The sequence below is a fragment of the Rhinopithecus roxellana genome, chromosome 17 (genome assembly GCF_007565055.1).
Source record: "Rhinopithecus roxellana isolate Shanxi Qingling chromosome 17, ASM756505v1, whole genome shotgun sequence".
In the NCBI taxonomy this organism is placed as follows: Eukaryota; Metazoa; Chordata; class Mammalia; order Primates; family Cercopithecidae; genus Rhinopithecus; species Rhinopithecus roxellana.
The window spans coordinates 3,570,891-3,593,781 of NC_044565.1; the positions used below are offsets into that span (position 1 = coordinate 3,570,891).

At 40.2% G+C, this 22,891-nt stretch overlaps 1 protein-coding gene across 1 annotated transcript in view; it reads right to left on the reverse strand.

The window, feature by feature from the left end:
* The window catches only part of ANAPC1 (anaphase promoting complex subunit 1), a 111,187-nt gene that overhangs the window by 76,748 nt on the left and 11,548 nt on the right, over window positions 1–22,891 (reverse strand). The window contains exons 5-12 of the mRNA XM_030921417.1: window positions 21,982–22,191; window positions 17,348–17,443; window positions 15,839–15,929; window positions 15,655–15,720; window positions 8,911–9,045; window positions 5,856–5,996; window positions 4,962–5,022; window positions 1,234–1,421 (exon numbers count right to left, since the gene is read on the reverse strand). Coding sequence (XP_030777277.1) covers window positions 1,234–1,421; window positions 4,962–5,022; window positions 5,856–5,996; window positions 8,911–9,045; window positions 15,655–15,720; window positions 15,839–15,929; window positions 17,348–17,443; window positions 21,982–22,191 — 988 coding nt within the window. The remainder of the gene's footprint in view (window positions 1–1,233; window positions 1,422–4,961; window positions 5,023–5,855; window positions 5,997–8,910; window positions 9,046–15,654; window positions 15,721–15,838; window positions 15,930–17,347; window positions 17,444–21,981; window positions 22,192–22,891) is intronic.

Here is a 22,891-nt window from a genome sequence, read left to right on the forward strand (position 1 = left end):
AAAAAAAAAAAAAAAAAATTAGCTGGGCGTGGCGGCAGGCGCCTGTAGTCCCAGCTACTTGGGAGGCTGAGGCAGGAGAATGGTGTGAACCTGGGAGGCGGAGCTTGCAGTGAGATTGTGCCACTGCACTCTCCAGCCTGGGCGACTGAGCGAGACTCCATCTCAAAAAAAAAAAAAAAAAAAAAAAAAGATTCATGAAAAAGGATGTTTATAAATTACTCACAATAAGGAAAACAAAAGATTCACAAGGTACAATTATTAGCTATGGGTTAATTATGACAAAAAACTATACTATGATGAAATGATGGAGGTTTTTTAGAAAAATTTTTTAATGATACGCGAAATTTTCATTGATATTTTTATACAGAAGGTAACTTCAAAAATGTTTAGAGTGGTTATCTCTGAGTAGTATAATTATTTTCTTAATTCCTCCATTTTCCACATTTGCCTTTCATAATTGAGACAAAAGCAAGTTTTAAAAATGGATTTGCTGTACAAGGCTAAAACGTATAGAATGGAACAGCTGAGTTACCTGGAAAAAGGGTAATTACAATCTAGAGTGATTTTTTTCAGAGTGACCCAGGCAAGGTTGTCCTGCGAGGGATCTCCAGAGCTAGAAAGAGATCACTAATACTGAAGACACCACTCTGCTGATTTTGTAAATAATCTAATAAGGGCCTGTAAGGATGTTTCTGGGGAAAGAGGGTGAGAGATAAGGCTTTATACCATTAACAGAGTCGATACTCAGGCTAAAGTACTTTAAATCCCCCTCAAATCAAACCTTCCTCCTCACATCCCAAGCAACATGTATGTAAAAAGACAATCTTGTCTTCAGAAAACAACGTTAAACAAGGAGTCAGAAGATGCAGTCTAGTCATAGTTTTTAAAAAAATCACAGATCTGTGATTTCTTTGTGATCCAGTTTCTTCATCAATAAAACCAAGACTATCACTAATCCTAGTACAACTTGCAGTCATTTTACAAAGGTGAAATAAGAAATAGTCATATATGCTTTAACGTTCTAAAGCTCAGTAATTATAATTACTAGTAAAATGTTAATATTAAATATTAAATGAGATTTGATTTACAATATATAGATATAAGAAATCTTAATATTATTCTATTATTTTGAATATGGTATGCCTATTATGTACTCTGAATGTTACATTACCAATTATGCAACCATTACATTAACAGAATTAACGCATAAAGAAAACAGTTGTATTTACTTACATTTCTAGTCCATGCTAAGCGGTCTGTGTTATAACCCATCATGTTCATAAGACAAGTCACAAATAAGTTCCACTCTGAGTGATAACTGGGTCCTCCTGGAGCACTGTGGACATTGTACCATTTGACAAGCATCTGAACTGCTATTTCTTTTGGCAGGATACACTTAATTGCTTGCAAACACGTTTGTACTATTAAAAGCAAAGATTAATTTTAGTATTCTTACTCTGCATGCATTTCTTTTCCCTTTCAATAATCAAGTTTTTAAATTTCTACTATATAAAGGCCAATTATTATGAAAAGAAAACTGTCACTAAAGAGCCAATGAGATGCAAACATTACCTAACCAATCATCTGAAACTAAAACCAACTACTGAATTCAACAGGGCTTGAAAGAGGTCTGAAGACAGCTTTTCTTTTTTTTTTTTCTTTTTTTTTGAGATGGAGTCTTGTCTGTTGCCAGGCTGGAGTGCTGTGGTGCGGTCTCGGCTCACTGTAACCTCTGCTTCCTGGGCTCAAGCAATTCTCCTGCCTCAGCCACCAAGTAGCTGGGATTACAGGTGTCTGCCACTGAGCTAGGCTAATTTTTTGTATTTTTAGTAGAGACGGGGTTTCACCATGTTGGTCAGCCTGGTCTCGAATTCCTGACCTCGTGATCGCCTGCCTTGGCCTCCCAAAGCACTGGGATTACAGGTGTGAGCCACTGTGCCCAGCCAAGGACAGCTTTTCGATTATTAATTTTGAATCAGAAATAAAGTGACCAAATAGCCCAGTTTGCCAGAGACAGTACTGATTTACATCCATTGCCCCAGCAATTACTAACTGCTCCCCCTTTCACTCTAAAGATGTTCTAGCTCAGGTGACAAATTAAAGGTCACTATGGGCCAGGCACGGTGACTCATGCCTGTAATCCAAGCACTTTGCGAGGTCGAGGCGGGTGGATCACCTGAGGTCAGGAGTTCGAGACCAACCTGACCAACACGGTGAAACCCTGTTTCTACTAAAAATAACAAAAATCAGTTGGGCATTGCAGCGGGCACCTGAAATCCTAGCTTTTTGGGAGGCTGAGGCAGGAGAATCGCTTGAACCCGAGAGGCAGAGGTTGCAGTGAACCGAGATCACGCCATTGCACTTCAGCCTGGGTGACTAGAGTGAAACTGTCTCAAAAAAAAAAAGTCACTATGAAAAACATACAACTTCTATGTTTACACATTTACATAAATACTGCTTAAATACTTCAGTAAATATATAATATTCAATATACGCATCCACAAATAGCAATGCTTAGCTAGCATTACATGATGTTCTAAATGAGTAAACATGCCTATGAACCAAAGCTTTATAACTTTCATTTCTGACATTGTTCAGTTTCTAAAATGTTTCACATGCTCTCTGCCTTAAAAGGGTTAAGAGTTAATACCACATAATTTACACCATTCTGTTTTTGGTAAAGGGAAACGGGGTCTTTCTCTGTCCCCAGGCTGGAGTGCAGTGGTGCAATCATAGCTCACTGTAACCTCCAACTCCTGGGCTCAAGTGGTCCACCAGGTCAAGCCTCCCAAGTAGCAAGGACTACAGAAACATGCCAGCACGCCTGGCTAATTTTATTTTTCTTTTTGTAGAGACAGAGTCTATGTTGTTCAGGCTGGTCTCAAAACGCCTGAACTCAAGCAATCCTCTCACCTCAGCCTTCCAAAGGGGAAGGATTACAAGCACGAGCCCACCACACCTGGTATAATGGCTTGATACCATTCTCAATGGCTCCACATCAATTATAGCACTACACTGGCATACAACGAGTCCCTCAGAGTGGCCAGGGCTACCACTGTGAAGAGACCCAAATCGACTTTTAGTAGGAAATCATCCCAAACTGCAATGTTTTTGTACTCACATATCCTCTCTTCCAGGATTCTTTTTTCCCTTTCCACTGTCATGCCACTGGGCCCATCCTCAGCAACACATCCTCTGTCCCATCAGTTTGCAATGTGCACACTCACACAGCACAGATTGGAAGCAAATAATATTAAAATACCAAATAACCAAGTATGTCATAGCTGAATCCAAATTAAGTGCAAATCCAATGCTGCATGAGTGTGTGAGAACCCTTTGTAGGTAAAATACATAAATGTATGTACATAAGCTATGGGGCTTCTGTTTGGCTATAAAGGGGTAAAATTTTTGTTTTTATTTATTTAATTTCCTCCATTACTATCTATTTTTATATATTTTGCTTAGGCTTATAATGCCTCTAGGTACCTGGCCTTGTGATTACGAAATACCTTTTAGAAGGCAAGGAATCTCTATATCAACTTGAAATACCATTTACCCACCCAGTGAAAATTCCTAAAATGAAAAAGTCATTCTAGTCTACAATCTGCCAATGTCCTGCTTTGACAGTTAGATTTTGAAAGCAAGAGATGTCATGAAGTTCCTTATATCACATAGGCATTCTTTTCTTAACCTATGTTTGTTGGCAAATCCCTTGAATTCTAATATTTTGTTTAGTATTCTATGTTCACAAATACTCTCCTCTAGCATTTTGAAACTGCATTTCAGGAATAATTCAAGCAGAATCCAATATTTATTAAGATAATTCTGATTGTATTTTGACAATAATACTAAGTTTTATTCAATTAAGGCAATTATGCTAATTTCACAACTTATCTGAAAATTGAGATATTTAAGATTAAAAACATCATTAATATATTACAGAAAAAAAAAAACAAAACATTAAATATGCCAAGAAATATCCTAGTTGCTTAGGCTTTGTTTCCCAGATGTTCTTGCAAGAGACATGTCCGTGTGTGTGTGTGTGTGTGTGTGTGTGTACATATATATATATATATATATATTTTTTTTTTTTTTTTTTTTTTTTTTTTTTGAGACGGAGTCTTGCTCTGCCGCCCAGGCTGGAGTGTAGTGGCCGGATCTCAGCTCACTGCAAGCTCCGCCTCCCGGGTTTCCGCCATTCTCCTGCCTCAGCCTCCCGAGTAGCTGGGACTACAGGCGCCCGCCAGGTCGCCCGGCTAGTTTTTTGTATTTTTAGTAGAGACGGGGTTTCACCATGTTAGCCAGGATGGTCTCGATCTCCTGACCTCGTGATCCGCCCGTCTCGGCCTCCCAAAGTGCTGGGATTACAGGCTTGAGCCACCGCGCCTGGCATTTTTTTTTTTTTTTTGAGACAGAGTCTCACTCTATCACCCAGGCTGGAGTGCAAGGGCACGATCTCGGCTCACTGCAACCACCGCATTCCGGGTTCAAAGTATTCTCCTGCCTCAGACTCTCGAGTAGCTGAGATTACAGAAGTGCGCCACCACACCCAGCTAATTTTTGTACTTTTAATAGGGACAGGGTTTCACCATGTTGGCCAGGCTAGTCTCGAACTACCGACCTCAAGCAATTCGCCCGCCTCAGTCTCACAAAGTGTTGGGATTACAGGTGTGAGTCACCATGCTCCGCTGGCATGTCCATATGTTATTACACTGCATTATATTCCTCAACAGAAGAATCTCCGAGGAACAGAACCAGCAGACATCCTTCACCTGTACTCCAGCCTTAGAGCACACACAGAGTAGACTTCACAAAGCACCCCCTGACTCTTTAAAGCTCCTCTACAAACCTAAGAACTTGATCCAGAGGCTTCAAAAATGGCAAAATAATGTTTAAAACCCCAATTATTAACGTAAATCACAATTACTTCATGTCTTAGAAATGAAACTTCTCAATCGTACCTAACTCAGAGGTGGCAATTTCAGGAATAGTGATCCTAACCATGGAGCTGTTACTCAGTTCCTAGATGGAAACAAATGAGAAAGTAAATAAAATCTGTGCATTCTAAGTCTTTGAATGTCGTAAAAATAGCTGGTACAAGACTTTGCCTACCAAAGCAATAAAATAAATGAAAAACCATTTTCAAACAGAAATGAACACTTCCAAATTTCAGAAACTTTAAATGTAATTATTTGCAAAATGCTTTCCAAAATGCTTGTTTTAATAAAAAGTGTCTAATCTTTATACAGTGAGTCACCATCATCAAAAGGACATTTACTTTTTTTTTTTTTTTTTTTTTTTGAGACGGAGTCTCGCTCTGTCGCCCAGGCTGGAGTGCAGTGGCTGGATCTCCACTCACTGCAAGCTCTGCCTCCCGGGTTCACGCCATTCTCCTGCCTCAGCCTCCTGAGTAGCTGGGACTACAGGCGCCCGCCACCTCGCCTGGCTAGTTTTTTGTATTTTTTAGTAGAGACGGGGTTTCACCAGGTTAGCCAGGATGGTCTCGATCTCCTGACCTCGTGATCCGCCCGTCTCAGCCTCCCAAAGTGCTGGGATTACAGGCTTGAGCCACCGTGCCCGGCCAAGGACATTTACTTTTAATGAAAAGACAAAAAATCATATCAATATAAAATTCAACTGACTCAAGCTTTCATTTTCACTGTTTTTAAAAATACAGAAACTGTAGAAAACAAGCAGAATTACTGTATAAAGAAATATAGTGCCAAAAAATGACACAATAGATTTTTTTAAATCATGAGAAATGTTTGTTGTCATTTTTCAGACAAAATTTTCTATTCTGTCAAATTCAAAATGCCAGCCCACCTCTTGGAAAGCTACCAACTGTTTATACTTACTAGGGTGACTCTGTTATGGACAGGATCTCTGATTGAATGAATGTAAGTTCCAAGTTGTTGGAAAGTACAATCCTCATTATACAGAGAATCATGAAGTTTTGAAGAATCCCTCAGTTCTGGAACTGGCGACAACAGAACAACCTGTAAAAAGTCATAAACATAACACAAATGAATTGTTTTCTGAGAAATTAAGGACAAGGAAACTTAACTATTTCTTTTTTGCATATGTTCTAACAAACAATAAGATGTAATGATTTTAAAACATTCTGCTCCAAGTCAAGCATGCTGGTGCGCACCTGTAGAGTTCCAGCTACTGCGAAGACTGAGGCAGAAGAATCACTTGAGCCTAGGAATTTGAGGCTGTGGTGAGTCTGTGAATAGCCACTGCCCTCCAGCCTGGGTGACATAGCAAGACCCTGGCTCTTTAAAAAATTTTGTTCCAGATACAATGAAGTACCAGCAAACCAAGGTCCTCACAGAAAACAACTAGAAAAGGTAGGTAAAAGGAAAACATCTAATTGATGGCTGTGGGAAAACTGTGGAAGCAACCTGGACTTGAGGGACCAAGATCTAGGAGAGAAGGGAAGGGGGCCAACATTCTCACCTAAAGAAAGCAACTGCAGGGAAGGGGGCCAACGTTCTTGGGGAAACTTGCTTTTCCTGCTCTGGCCATCTGCAAATTTTGGTGGTAAGAGGAATATATGGAAAGGCTGACAATATGCAAGGAAAGTCATAGCTAAGAGGGAGAGAAGCCAGCAGCCCCGTTAGCAACCCTACAGGGCTAAAGACTAAACTGTGGGCCAGGCACGGTGGCTCATGCCTATAATCCCAGCACTTTGGGAGGCTAAGGCGGGTGGATCACTTGAGGTCAAGAGTTCAAGACCAGCCTGGCCAACATGGTGAAACCCCATCTCTACTAAAAATACAAAATTTAGCAGGCATGGTGGCAGGTGCCTGTAGTCCCAGCTATCTGGGAGGCTGAGGCAGGAGAATTGCTCGAACCCAGGAGGTGGAGGTTGCAGTGCAGTGAGATTGCACCACTGTACTCCAGCCTGGGCGACAGAGCAAGACTCCATCTCAAAAAAAAAAAACTAAACTAAACTAAACTGTGATTTGAGGCAGCTGAGGCACTAAGAGCCCACGGAAGAAAGGACAATAATGAAAAAGCAAACAAATGAGACCAGTATTTCGTGGCATTTCCCTTATAGGCAATTATTTACTCAAAAATACAGGAACAGCATGTATTTGCTTTACTGCAGATATGCAAACAAAAAATTTAAATGATCTTAGTTACTATCTACATGCAGATCCTTCCAATCTTAAATCTCCAGTCATGACCACTGATCCTTTTTTGATTCCTTTAATTCAATTTATATATCTCTAAGTGAATATCTTGTCAACACTGACAATCAAGACTAAGATGTATTTATTCTATTCCAGATTCTACTCTAAAAGTCACCAGGAAAAATTCAGCTCTACTGGTCCTGGCTCTAAGTCTACTAGCAAAATCTTCCAGAGAAGTGGAAAAGCTATCAGCCAATGTGTTAGACTATTATTTCCATGACCTTACACCTATCAAAAAGGCACTAATTGTTACCAGGCTTATAGAATTCTAAAGAAGTTGGAAACCATTTTCCATTGTAAGAGAAATTCTTCTGAATCACACAAAACACTCTTTGACACTTCTCCAGTTCCCCTTTGAATGTTCTGCAAATGTGCTGGTGTGAAGGAAAAAACTCAATGTTGCACGTTTAAAAATTTAATGAAGACATAGACATTATCGAATACAATTGATAACGATAACCTTCCCTTTGAACTGTCCCTAAACATCCACACTCACATGTTCTTTAAATACAGACCACTTTTCGCCAGGCTTCCTAACTTGGTAAACCCAGGTACCTTCCCAGGTCATTCAGAGAATTCGGAGCCTCATGTCACATCAGCTTTCCCCAGCCCAGGAGCACAAAACCAATCAGCTGTCAAACTCATTTCTACGTCTCAAGGCCTCTCATGTTATTCCCTCCTTTCCACACATACTCAGACCCTCTTCATACTTCTTACACTGACACAGACAACCTCACTTGGAGGCTAACTGGTGGTCTCCTTATCTTTAATCCCAAAATACACCTACCTACAACAAGGATCCAAAACCTCGTAACTCCTTTCTCAAAATCCTGTAAGGCCCTGGCAACTGCATTCAGAATAAAACCACCTTTTCATCCTTTCTTCCTTTAAGAGCACATTAGTAAGAGTATAAATCCTAGCTTTACCACTTATTAGGTTTATTTCATTTGTAACCTCTCATTTGTTAAAAAAAAAAAAAAGATTCATAGTAGTATCTTCTCAATAAAGTTGTTCTAAGGAAATAATTAATACTAATAAAGCACTGAGAACAATGCCTAGCACATAGAAAATGCTCAAAAAAGATTATTGTTATCCAAACTCTATCCTGCGACACCCTACTTGTACTTTTATAAGTATTTATTCTACAGATTTATTGAGTCCTTAACTAATGATTAGGAGATAAAGATACAAATATCCATTAAAAAACGTTCCGCATTATCTGGCCTTCCTGCCTGTGCCTGTGTGATTCCTCCTTGCCTTGAATGTTCCTTTCTACCTACAGATATCCTACTCATCCCCAAGGTCCAAACCAAGACTGACAGCCTCAGAGATGAGGCTTTCATTTTGCCATGTCCTCCCATTGGATGTTATCTTCCCATCAGTCAATCAACGATGGTACTCTCTTTTCCTCATTCGTAAGTCATGAGTTTTTCTTAAATTCTAATTTCTTATGCAGACAGTACATCAACTCCACACAATTGTGAGATCCCTGGATGGAAAAGAACGTATCATTTCCATCTCTCCAGCACCTTCAAAAAGTATCACACACATCACGAGGGAGGTCAATGTATGTTAACTGAATCACTTCTGTTTGAAAACATTTATTCTCCAAGTACTAACTAAAATTAAGTTAACCATGGAAAGAACTAATATTTGACCAAACTTCTTTTAAAAATGTTAACTTTCTGACAACACCTAGTCCATTTCTTACCTCATCCAATGATCCAAGGAGTTTACTAAGAGGCTTTGGAGTACTAACGCCATCAAGTGGAGTACTGGGCCGAGGCATTGTGTTGGACATCGTTAGAGAAGGAGCTGGCAGTCCAGGAATAAAAACCTTTCCCACCTTTAAGCAATAAAAACATGTGGGAAAAAAATATTGCTTTTAATGCATCATATCCTTAAATAAAATGTTAACAAATGTAAACATAATTTCTTTTGATATTTCTAAGTTTATGTTCACCAAACACAACAAAGAAACAATTCAAATGTCAATAATCTATCCAACTCCACCATCCAATTGCAAATATTTTGGTATAATTTTGGGTTTTGTTTTTGTTTTTTTGAGACAAGATCTCACTCTTTCACCCTGGCTGGAGTACAGTGGCATGATCTCAGCTCACTGCAGCCTCAACCTACCAGGGTCAAGTGATCCTCCCACTTCAGCCTCCAGAGTAGCTGTAACTACAGGCACATGTCACTACACTTGGTTAATTTTGTATTTTTTGGTAGAGACAGGGTTTCACCATGTTATGCAGGCTGGTCTTGAACTTCTGGGCTGAAGCGATCTGCCCACCTAGGTCTCCCACAACTTGGTATAACTTCTCTTGGTTGGATTCCTTCTCTTCATTACTGAAGACTTTTTTTTGCAGGCAAGGAGGGGAATGTTAATATAGTCAACACATTCTATAAAAATCTGTACACTATGCACTCTTCTACCTTTTGGTCATAAAGACAGTAAGAACTCTAAGCTTTCAGAGACTATAAGCAACAATCTTAGAAGTCTCAAACCTTGAGAGAAAGAGCACCAATTATCCCCCAGGGGCTTAAAAAATAAGGTCAGGTAATGCTCAAGAAATTAAATCCAACCTAATTCAAATTGCTCTCCAGCACACAATCTGTCTTCAGTAATAAACTCTCAATTATTTCTTCCTCAAAAATACTCTATATAAATTAGAATAAATTCTTTGATCTTAAAAAAAATGAGTCGGCAGGGCACGGTGTTCATGCCTGTAATCCCAGCATTTCAGGAGGCCGAGGTAGGTGGATCGCCCGAGGTCAGGAGTCCAAGACCAGCCTGGCCAACATGGTGAAATCCCATCTCTACTAAAAATACAAAAATTAGCTGGGCGTGGTGGCATACACCTGTAGTCCCAGCTACTTGGGAGGCTAAGGCACGAGAACTGCTTGAACCCAGGAGGCAGAGGTTGCAGTGAGACAAGACTGTGCCATTGCACTCCAGCCTGGGCAACAAGAGCGAAACTCCGTCTCAAAAAAAAAAAAAAAAAGAATGAGTTGACAATTCATGCTAACCACTCCTTATTTTGGCTATCTGTAGGGTACTTAGGAAACACAGAAATTCACATCTCTACAGGCTGAAAACGTGATAAGACTAAAAAGGAGATGCCCAGAACTAAAATGAGATCTTAACACTATACATATTCATGTTAATACACTACTCAAAAGCTAACAAAATAATAGGAGTTGCACCAATAAAATCCTTAGGCTTAAAAAACAAAAATAACAGTGAGAACTAGTTATGCACAATTTTTTAAAAGCTATCTCAAACCCCTAATTTATGAAAAGATGGGATAAGCACATACCATGCTATTTCCCCCATTAATCACCAAAAAGAAAAAAAAAACTGAATAAAATTTATAATGTAACTAACAGAAGATTCTGAAGAAGTAAAGAAAAGAAGATCAACTGGCTAGTAACCTGAGACCCAGGAATGACCTAATGATGAATTCCCTAGGTTTTTGGTTTTTTTGACTCCTTACATAACCAGGCCTCAGGCTTTCAAAGTGTCTGCAACACAGACATTCCAATGTTCACAGACAAAACAGGCCCTAAGAAACTCTTACTCTTTCCAGCCAAAGAGTTGGGAAAAGAGTGTCCAATCAGGACAGAAACTTTTCACTATACCTGCCCTACTCTTTGCAAACACCAAGAAAAAAGTCATGGCCCTCCCTTCCTCCTCACCAGGAGGCACAGTGAAAATTTTGAATGTCCCTCATCTATTTGAGGAAGTCCCCTTCTATTTCTAGTTTGCTGAGAATTTTTTTTATCACAGATATTTGATTTCATCAAATGATTTCTCTGCATCTATGTAGATCCTTGGTCAGCAAACCATGTTCCATGACCAAATCTGGCTTGTCTCCTGTTTTTGTACAGTCTGTGAGCTAAGAATAGGTTTTACGTACTTAAATGGTTAAGGAAAAAAAAACAAAAGACAAATATGTAACAGAGACTGTGTGTGGCCCATAGAGGCTAAGATACTTGTCTGAACTCCTACATAAAAAGTTTGCCAGGCTGGGTGCGGTGGCCCATGTCTGTAATATCCCAGCACTTTGGGAGGCTGAGGTGGGAGGATTGCATGAGTCACAAGGTCATGGGTGCAGTAAGCTGTGATCTGACCACTGCACTCCAGCATGAGTGACAGAGCGAGACACTGTATCAAAAAAAAAGAAAAGAAATTGCCAAGGATGGAGAGGACATGAACAACATTATCAACCAAAGGGAATGAACAGACATTTATAAAATATTCAAGGGTGCCTTCTTGGTGATTTGGCCCTTTAACTAAAGTCTCTCTTTGTTCCTGGTCATTTTTTTTCCCCCACTTTATAGCGACTCCAGCTATCTTTTGATTATTGTTTGCATAATATCTTTTTTCCATCCTTTAACTTACCTATGTCATTACATTTGAAGAAAGCTTCTTATAACCAACATATATAGTTGGGCTGTATTTTCTAATCCCTTCTGCTAGTCTCTGTTATTTGTGTTAGGACCATTGTATTTAATTAGTGGCCTAGTGGGATTTAAATCTGCCATTTAATATTTGTTTTCTGTATATTCCCACTTTCTTTGCTCATCCAGAAGAAGTAACTCTTCAAGTTTGATCATAAGATTCTGGCAATTCTGTTCAAGTTTGGCAATTCTGTTCAGGTTTGGCAATTCTGTTCAGGTTTAATCATAAGATTTTGTCAGTTCAGTCACATCTTAAGGCTCTACTTCTAATTATCTTGCTATTTCCACCACATCTGCAGTGACTTCCTCCACTGAAGTTTTGAGCCCCTCAAAGTTATCCATGAGGGTGGGAATCAACTTCTTCCAAATTCCTGTTTCTGTTGATATTTTGTCCTCCTCCCATGAATCATGAAGATTCTTAACGGCATCTAGAAAGGTGAATCCTTGGGCCGGGCGCGGTGGCTCAAGCCTGTAATCCCAGCACTTTGGGAGGCCGAGACGGGCGGATCACGAGGTCAGGAGATCGAGACCATCCTGGCTAACACCGTGAAACCCCGTCTCTACTAAAAAATACAAAAAACTAGCCGGGCGAGGTGGCGGGCGCCTGTAGTCCCAGCTACTCGGGAGGCTGAGGCAGGAGAATGGCGTAAACCTGGGAGGCGGAGCTTGCAGTGAGCTGAGATCCGGCCACTGCACTCCAGCCTGGGTGACAGAGCAAGACTCCGTCTCAAAAAAAAAAAAAAAAAAAAGAAAGGTGAATCCTTTCCAGAAGGTTTTTTTTTTTTTGAGACGGAGTCTCCCTCTGTTGCCCAGGCTGGAGTGCCGTGGCGCGATCTTGGCTCACCGCAAGCTCCGCCTCCCGGGTTCACGCCATTCTCCTACCTCAGCATCCCAAGTAGCTGGGACTATATATAGGCTTCCACCACTACCCCTGGCTAATTTTTTGTATTTTTAGTAGAGACAGGGTTTCACTGTTAGCCAGGATGGTCTCAATCTCCTGACCTTGTGATCTGCCTCTGTCAGCCTCCCAAAGTGCTGGGATTACAGGCGTGAGCCACTGAACCCGGCTCAGAAGGTTTTCAATGGACTTTGCCAGATCCCTTAAAGGAATCACTATCTATGGCAGTTCTAGTTAAATAATGTATTTCATAGTAAGACTTGAAAGTCAAAATTACTCCTTCACAGGCTGCAGAACAGATGTGTCAGCAGGCATGAAAACAACATTCATCTCCTGTACATCTCCCTCAGAGATCTCAGATGACCAGGTGCACTATCAATGAGCGGTAATATTTTGAAAGGAATCTTTTTTCTGAACAATAGTCTCAACAGTGGGCTTAACATATTCAGTAAACCATGCTATAAACAGGCGTGCTGCCATCCAGTCTTTGTTGCTCCATTTATAGAGCCCAGGCAGACCAGACTTGGCCTAATTCTTAAGGGCCCTAAGATTTTTGGAATGGTACATGAGCACTGGCTTCATCTTAAAGTCACCAGCTGCATTAGCCCCTAACAAGAGGGTAAGGCTGTCCTTTGAAGCCAGGAACTAACTTCTCTCAGGTTATTCAAGTCCTAGATGGCATCTTCTTCCAAAAGAAAGCTGTTGCATCCACACTGAAAATCTGTTTAGTGTAGCCACCTGCGTCAATTATCTTAGCAGCTTCTACATCAGCACATGCTGCTTCACCTTGCACTTTTGTGTTATGGGGAGGGCTTTTTTCCTTAAACCTCAAGAATCAATCTCTGTTAGCTTACAACTTTTCATCTGCATCTTCTTCACCTTTCTCGGCCGTCACAGAATTGAAGAGAGTTACGGTCTTGCTGTGGATTCAACTTCTGCATAAGGGAATGTTATGGCTTGTTTGATCTTCTGTCCAGACACTGAAACTTTCTTCATATCGGTGAAAAGGCTGCTTTGCTTTATCAGTTGCCATGTTCATTGAAATAGCACTTTTAATTTCCTTCAAGAGCTTTTCCTTTGCATGAACAGGTTGGCTCTCGCGCACAAGTGGTCTGGCTCTCAACCTATCTCGGTTTTCAACATGCCTTCCTCACTAAGCTTAATCATTTCTAGTTTTTGATTTAAAGTGAGAAACTTGTGATTTTTCCCTTCATTTGAAAACTTAGAGGCCATTACAGGGTTACTAATTAGTCTAATTCCTTTCTTTTTTTTTTGAGACAGAGTTTGGCTCTGTCGCCCAGGCTGGAGTGCAGTGGCACGATCTCAGCTCACTGCAACCTCCGCCTCCCAGGTTCAGGTCATTCTCTTGCCTTAGCCTCCCAAGTAGCTGGGACTACAGGCACCTGTCACCACGCCCGGCTAATTTTTTGTATTTTTTAATAGAGACGGTGTTTCACCGTGTTAGCCAGCATGGTCTCAATCTCCTGACCTCGTGATCTACCCGCCTCAGCCTCCCAAAGTGCTGGGATTACAGGCGTGAGCCACCGCGCCCGGCCAATTAGTCTAACTGCAATATTGTTTTGTCTCAGGATATAGGGAGACAGAAGGAGAGGGACAGAGACAGGAAAGGGGTCAAATGATCAGGCAGACCACACAAAACATTTATCAATTAAGTTCCTCATCTTATATGGGTACAGTTCATGGTGCCCCAAAACAATTCCAATAGTAACATCAAAGACCACTGATCACAGATCATCATAACAGATAAACTAATAACAAAAAGGTTTGAAATAATACAAGAATTATCAAAATATGAAACAGAGACACAAAATGAGCACATGCTGCTGGAAAACTGGGACCAACAGACTTGCTCAACACAAAGTTGCCACAAACCTTCAATCTGTAAAAACAATATGCAGTATCTGTGAAGTACAATAAAACAAAGCACAAAACGAGGTACAATGGAACACTATTAAATATATACATAACACTGAATGAGTAAACAACACTACGCATCAACACAGACAAATCTAAAACAAATATAATGTTGAGCAAAATAAGTACATCAGAGAAGAATACACAGTATCTTTTCTATATAAAAATTCAAGGCTGGGCGCAGTGGCTCAAGCCTGTAATCCCAGCACTTTGGGAGGCCGAGACGGGCGGATCACAAGGTCAGGAGATCAAGACCATCCTGGCTAACACGGTGAAACCCCGTCTCTACTAAAAAAATACAAAAAACTAACCGGGCGACGTGGCGGGCACCTGTAGCCCCAGCTACTGGGGAGGCTGAGGCAGAAGAATGGCGTAAACCCAGGAGGCGGAGCTTGCAGTGAGCTGAGATCCGGCCACTGCACTCCAGCCTGGGCGGCAGAGCGACACTCGTTCTCAAAAAAAAAAAAAAAAAATTCAAAACTAAGGAAAACTAAATAATGCATCTTTTAGTGATACATACATAACTGTAAAAACTAGTAATATGAACAACTGATTTATCACAAAATCAGGATTCTTCTATCTCGAGGTCAGGGGAAGATGGCATGCAATCAGAAAAGAACATAATAAAAATAAGGATACTGGCAATATTCTATTTCTCAGCCAGTATACTGGGTATCTGAATATTCACTTCATTACTATTCAAATTGTATGTGTGTATTTAAATTTCATAATTTAAATTTGTAAAATGTACATTCTCTGTGTATATTTCACAAATGTTAAAAAAATACAGCTAACATATACCACATTTAATATAATGAAACTTTACCAGAACTTTAGTACTTACCAAAGGTACCCATGCTTCAATTTCAAAACTAGTTTAACTTTAAAAAAAAAATCTACCTATACTCATTGAAGGTTTCCCATCTGTGACAGGTTTACAGTGCCAATGCATTTAATAGCAGTGAGCCATAACCCTCCAAATTAGGACCCACCTGAATGGGAAGCTTCACTGAGAATTATTAACAAAAATCTTCTGCCAAATTGTGCAGGCAGGAACATAACAAATTTAAAATATCAATCTAAAGTAACATTAAAAATATTCATAGAGGCAGTCTGAAGTCCTACTAAATGCCTGGAGTGCTATTTTTTGCTTACCCGAACCACTCCTGTGTATAGCACCAGGTTTCCACTGCCTTCCAAGACCAGCATGGTGTCTATTTTCTAAAAAAGAAAAAGACAAAAAATTAATTTCCCAATCTGAGCAAATTAACAGATTTTTTTGACTGAAAAATCTGATGAGACATAATAATTTTCAACTTCTCAAATGTGCCTACATTACCTCCACTGGTGCTGCATCCTTTGCTGGTATGTTGGTCACTGAACCAAAGATGAGCTGGGTTTTATCATTACTCTCTTGAAACTTTACACAGCTAAATAATAAAATAAAAAAGAAACTTGATATATTCAACAACCTGTATGGGTATTAAAAGTATTATGCTGAACAGAAAAAGACAATCTCAAAAGTTTACATAACTGTATGAGCCCATTTATGCAACATTCACAAATGTCACATTATCAACATAGAGAATTAGTGGTTGCCAGGATCGGTGGGTAATGGTGTATGTGACTATAAGGAGTTAACATAAGAGAGATAAAGATGTTTTGTATCTTGACGGTGGTGGTATTTACACACATCTACACATGTGAAAAAACTGCATAGAACCATATATACACATAAATGAGCACATGTCAAATTGATGAAATTTGAAATAAAGTGTGTAGATCATCTATTTCCTGGTTATGATAATGTATTATATAGTTATATAAGAGGTTACCTATGAGGGAAAAAGAATGCAAGGTACACAGGACTTGTTTACTATTTTGTAACTTGCTGTGATCTATCGTATTTCAAAATATGAAGGTAAATAAATGGCAAAAGATCTGAATAGATATTTTACCTAAGAAGATAAATGAATGGCTAATAACTTCATGAGATGACCAACATCAGAATGCATTAGAGAAAAGCAAATTAAAGCCACTTCACAACCACTAGAAAATAGCTACAATCAAAGAGTGTGATGATATCCAATCCTGTCAAGGATGGAGAGACATTAACCTTCGTATTCTGCTGGTGGGAATATAAAATGATACAAGCTATTTGGAAAACAGATTGGTGATTTCTTAAAAAGTTAAACATGAATTTACCATTCAACCCAACGACCCAATCCTAAGTATTTACTCAAGAAAAATAAAATCACATATGTCCACATATTTGCTCAAGATTTTTGCTCAACTGTTCATACTGTCATAATTCTCAGTAGTCAAGAGGTGGAAATAAACCAAAAGTCCATCAACTGATGAACAGATAAACAAAACATGGTAGATCTATACAATAGACTATTACATAGCAATAGGTATGAAATAATGGTACGTTACTAAATGGTGGATCCTAAAAACATCACGCTAAGTGAAAGCTAAACACAAAAAGCTACAGACACTGTGTGTACATACATTATATATATATAAATGTCCAGAAAAAACTAATCTATAAAGGCAGAAGCCTAGCATGGTTGCCTGACGCTGGAAATGCGAACAAGACTGACTGCAAACAAGCACAAGGAAATCTTTGTATGGTGATATAAATCTTGTAAAATTGGGGTTGTGGTGATGGTTGTGTAACACTGTAATTTACTAAAAATCATTTATTTGTACAGTTAAAACATGTTAATTTTATGACATGTAAATTATTTCTAAATAAAACTACTTAGCCAAAAAAAGGAAAGAAAATAAAAAGAAAAAGCAGTGCTGAGTTATTTACACAGAAACAATGGGAAACACACACGCTTACCGTAACTGGAGCTGGGACTCCACTAAAAAGCACAGGAACTTTTGTCCACATAGGTCAGATGTAATAAACACTTTTGAGGCTTGTGAATTTTTCTCTCTATAGATACATTAATAAAGTAACTGTCAGCACCGGTCCAAGAATCTACCACAGTAACTACTAAAAGTCTTTGGGGCCGGGTGTGGTGGCTCACGCCTGTAACCCCAGCACTTTGGAAGGCCAAGGCGGGGGGATCATGAGGTCAGGAGATCCAGACTATACTGGCTAACACGGTGAAACCCTGTCTCTACTAAAAATACAAAATAAATTAGCAAGGCATGGTGGCGGGCGCCTGTGGTCCCAGCTACTCTGTAGGCTGAGGAAGGAGAATGGGAGAATGGTGTGAACCCACGAGGCAGGGCTTGCAGTGAGCCGAGATCACGCCACTGCACTCAAGCCTGGGCGACAGAGCAAGACTCCATCTCAAAAAAAAAAAAAAAAAAAAAAAAAAAGTCTTCGAAAATATTCTGCAAGAAATCTAAAAACTACTTAGGTCAAGCAATAATTTTGAAGACACAAACATTTCTAAGAATTAAACTTCATGATCTTTTTAGTTCTTTGATTATGTTCTAAGATCGTTACATACTATGTAAGCTAGCTACCTGTAAAGTAATGCAAACTAAGCTACTTCTTGTAAAGTAATGCATGCAAACTTGCATTCCTATCCCTCAAAGGGTCAGATCTTTCATAATGCTATTTCTCCTATCTACCCCTCTCTCCTCATTCACATCTCTTTTTGAAATCGTATCTCTAATTCCCAAACCTTTCCTTCTAAAGTGCTACAGAAGGCCAGGTATAGTGGCTCACACCTGTAATCCCAGCACTTTGGGAGGCCAAGGTGGGTGGATCACCTGAGGTCAGGAGTTTGAGACCAGTCTGACCAACATGGAGAAACCCCATCTCTACTAAAAATACAAAATTAGCCAGGCATGGTGGCACATGCCTGTAATCCCAGCTACTCGGGAGGCTGAGGCAGGAGAATTACTTGAACCTGGGAGGGTTGTGTTGAGCCGAGATTGTGCCATTGCGCTCCACCCTGGGCAACAAGAGTGAAACTCCGTCTCAAAAAATAAATAAATAAAGTGCTACAGAAGACCCATAAATCTAAAAAATAAGAATCTATAATATATCCAACTTACAAATAAGTTTGAAGAAAAACGAGTTTTAATTGTAGGATACTTTTATTTTATATATGAGAAACAAACCAGAGACTACTTCAGCATTGTATCCACATCTTTACTTTCTTCAGACTACCTATCCCCCATTCTACTCTCTCTTAAGAGTATACATTTGCCTTATATTTCAGATAAAACGAGGCTCTAAGCTTTGAGCTCAACCTCCTGCCTTACATATCTGATCAACCTTCACTTCTTTATCCCAAGGCTAATCTCACCACTTGTGCACCTTTCTGGTTACTTGTTCCATCAATCATTTCCTCTCATGTGCATTTTCAGTGCTTTCCCTTGAGTATAGTCCATATAGCCTACTATTTCACATTAAAAGTCTTAAAATATAAAATGGACTCAACATTAGAGTATATAAAAGACTTTGTCAATTTGACTGGATATAAAACTTGTATTGTGGTTAAGTAAGAAAATATTGGGGGTCAGGGTCACAGTGGCTCACACCTGTAATCCCATTACTTTGGGAGGCAGAGGCAAGCAGATTGCTTGAGCCCAGGAGTTTGAGACCAGCCTGGGCATCACGGCAAAATCTTCTCTACAAAAATTACAAAAAATTAGTTTGGCATGGTGGTGTGTGCCTATAGTCCCAGCTACCTGGGAGGCTGAGGTGGGGGAATCACCTGAGCCCAGAAGGCCAAGGCTGCAGTGAACTATGATTGAGTCACTGCACTCCAGCCTGAGCGACAGAGTGAGACCTTGTCTCAAAAAAAGAGAAAAAAGGCCAGGTGCGGTGGCTCAAGCCTGTAATCCCAGCACTTAGGGAGGCCGAGACGGGCGGATCACAAGGTCAGGAGATCGAGACCATCCTGGCTAACACGGTGAAACCCTGTCTCTACTAAAAAATACAAAAAAAAAAACTAGCCGGGCGAGGTGGCGGGCGCCTGTAGTCCCAGCTACTCGGGAGGCTGAGGCAGGAGAATGGCGGGAACCCGGGAGGCGGAGCTTGCAGTGAGCTGAAATCCGGCCACTGCACTCCAGCCTGGGCGACAGAGCGAGACTCCGTCTCAAAAAAAAAAAAAAAAAAAAGAGAAAAAGAAAATACTGGGGCAAGATGTCATGAAAACTAATTCTATTATAGTTCAGCAAAAACAAAACTCTCCTTGACCGAGACGCCCTCTAATTTTGTATCTTCAATCCCACTCAAAGGCAAACTCCTTACAATAGTCTGTATGCCTATGTTCATTTTCTCAGTCCCCATTTACTTTTTCTACCCCACTTTCCCCCGCCATCCTCCCAGCTTAAAATGCTCTGGCCAAGGTCACCAAGGAACCCACTGCCACCCAGGCACCTCCTCTCTGGGCTCAACTCTCAGGGCCACACTTCACCAGTACCTGGCAGTTCTGGCATCTCTGTATTCTTGAAATGCTCTCTCTTTTATGTGTTCTGTATTTCCTGCTCCTTCTCCCATCTGACCTCTTCTGCTTTGTCTCTCTGTGCCAGTTTTGTCTCTTTCCATTCCCCAAATCTTAAGTTTCCAGGACTTCAGTTCCTAGCCCTCTTCTAATTCTACACCACTGGATTTTAACTATTTGGAGGCCACAAATCCCTTTGAGAATCTAAGGAATGTTAAAACCCTCTCCTTGGGAAAAGGTCTATATACTACACGTACACACAATTATTGAATACAATAATTTTTCAATTCTAGTCCAATTCTCTTACCTCAATCACCACTTATAAGCTGACAATTCCACATTTATTGTTCTGCTCTTTCTCAAACTTCCAACACACTTATAAAGTGCCTTCTTACCGCTGTCATCAAATAGACCAGAGGCCTAAAGGACAATCAGTAATCTCTCAAGCCTCCTTTTTTTCCTTTTTCTCCCCAGACAGTCTCACTCTGTCGCCCGAGCTGGAGTGCAGTGGTATGATCTTGGCTCACTGCAACCTCCAACTCCCAGGTTCAAATGATTCTCTCACCTCAGACTCCAGAGTAGCTGGGACTACAGATGCACGTCATCACACCTAATTTTTGTATTTGTAGTAGACATGTGGTTTCACCACGTTGGCCAGCTTGGTCTTGAACTCCTGAGCTCAAGTGATCCATCCGCCTCAGCCTCCCAAAGTGAGTGATTACAGGTGTGGGCCACCGCGCCTAGGAAGCCTCCTCTTCATTAGCCTTTTCCCTCCCTCTGCACAAACCAGAGTGGGAGTACTTATAATTCCCTAAACACACCACACATTCACCAGAACTTTTGTTCTGATCTCAGCTGCCATCTGTGGCCTTTCCCAACTTACCTGCCTAGAAATACCTATTCATCTTTCAAAGCCCTTCCAGCAAAAGTAGTCCCTCTGGTGTCACCATCCTTCACCCTCTTTTGAGGACAGGGACAGTGAGTTATTAGATTGTTAACTAGCATATACACTGGCATATAAATTAACACATAAATTATTAAAGAGAATATAAAAGAAGAAAGGTCACCTAGAACAGAGATCTAAGCTATGTTTCCCAAAAAGTAAAGCTGGCACTCAACTAATATGAACATAAAACTTAGGAAACATGCTAAAAAACCCACATTTCCTCATTGATAGAAATTGTTTCTCCCTAGAACAAAAAACACCTGACATCTAATAGATTATTACTATAGAGCCTAATAGATTATTACTATAAAGGAAGAAATAACAGATGACAAGATAATATTTTTATGATGACTATTTTTTTTTTGAGATAGCGTCTCACTCTGTCACCCAGGCACGATCTCAGCTCACTGCAACCTCCACCTCCTTGGTTCAAGCAATTCTGTCTCAGCCAGCTGAGTAGCTGGGATTACGAGTGTGCACCAATACATACTCTATTTTTAGTAGAGACAGGGTTTCACAATGTTGGCCAGGCTGGCCTCGAACTCCTAGGCTCAAGTGATCCACCTGCTTCAGCCTCCCAAAGTGCTAGGATTACAGGCATGAGCCACTGCGTCCAGCCTATGATCACTTTAATATCATTAATATCCTCTATTGAAACTGAGGTGGCCTTAATACATATCTCTATATATTTTTACATATATTAATAACTGATCATGGCCGGGCACGGTGGCTCACGCCTGTAATCCCAGCACTTTGTGGGAGGCCAAGGTGGGCGGATCATGAGGTCAGGAGATCGAGACCATCCTGGCTAACACGGTGAAACTCCGTCTCTACTAAAAATACAAAAAAAAAATTAGCCGGGTATGGTGGTGGCACCTGTAGTCCCAGCTACTCCAGAGGCTTAAGCGGGAGAATGGCGTGAACCTGAGAGGCGGAGCTTGCAGTGAGCCTAGATTGCCCCACTGGACTCCAGCCTGGGCGACAGAGCAAGACTCCGTCTCAAAAAAAAAAAAAAACAACTGATCATACTAAAAGGAAACTTTAAATAAAATGCCATATATTTCCTAAGACTTTTAGCAACATTTTTCTTTGAAAACAATAATATATACAACGAACCTTATATTAGTCATCGTTTCTGTCCACAAATGGTCAATACACAGTTCAGGAACAATTGGCTCAGTTTCTGGTGCAAGAAAGGAGCCATTAGAATTACTGTTTGGAGAATGAGAAATACTGTGTCTCTTTGGAGACTGATTATGGCTTGAAATGTTGAACCTTTGCACCCCTGAAAAAGAGTGCACTCCTAAGGCAGGAGAATGAGCACGACTGCAAAATAAACAGAGGAGAGAGGACATCACAGTTAGCAGGGCAGGCTTATATGACACACACTCCAATGACACTTCCCAAAATGCCACAGACAGAAGAGCATTCATGGCATAATCCAGGTCAGAAATTAAAATTGTTCAAAAAGGAGTAGCTATTGAAATGGTTTATGTCAAGGTGCTTTACTATATTCCAAAGATTTAGAATTCTTATTAGAAGAACTCATCTTTTAAAACTTAAAACTTAGACCATCTTCTTTTTCAGAAAATGAACTGATTATTCAAAAAGCTCTAAACTGTGTCCCTGTATAGTCAGACATATATATATCAACAAAACAATGTCCCTGTAGCACGAGATATAGATAGCTGGTGATTTAAATATATATCTATATAGAGAGATAGATACATTTAGGTACCAAATAACAAAGAAAAAAATAAAAGGAAAAACTAACATAAATTAAGGCAAAAGTAAAATAGTGCCACAATATTTTGGGAATTCATATTCATCAAACTGTTGCCCACACAGTGGTAGAAATGAGGCAGCTAATCTTAGGGCGAGCAGAGGCAGCTTCAAAACATGACTCAGGAAAGAATGTGGCAGCTTCAAATACGACTCAGGAAAGACACATTCGAAAGAATGTGGCATGGTCAACTCAGCTATCTTAGTAAAAGTGGCTAAGGGCTGGGTGCGGTGGCTCACGCCT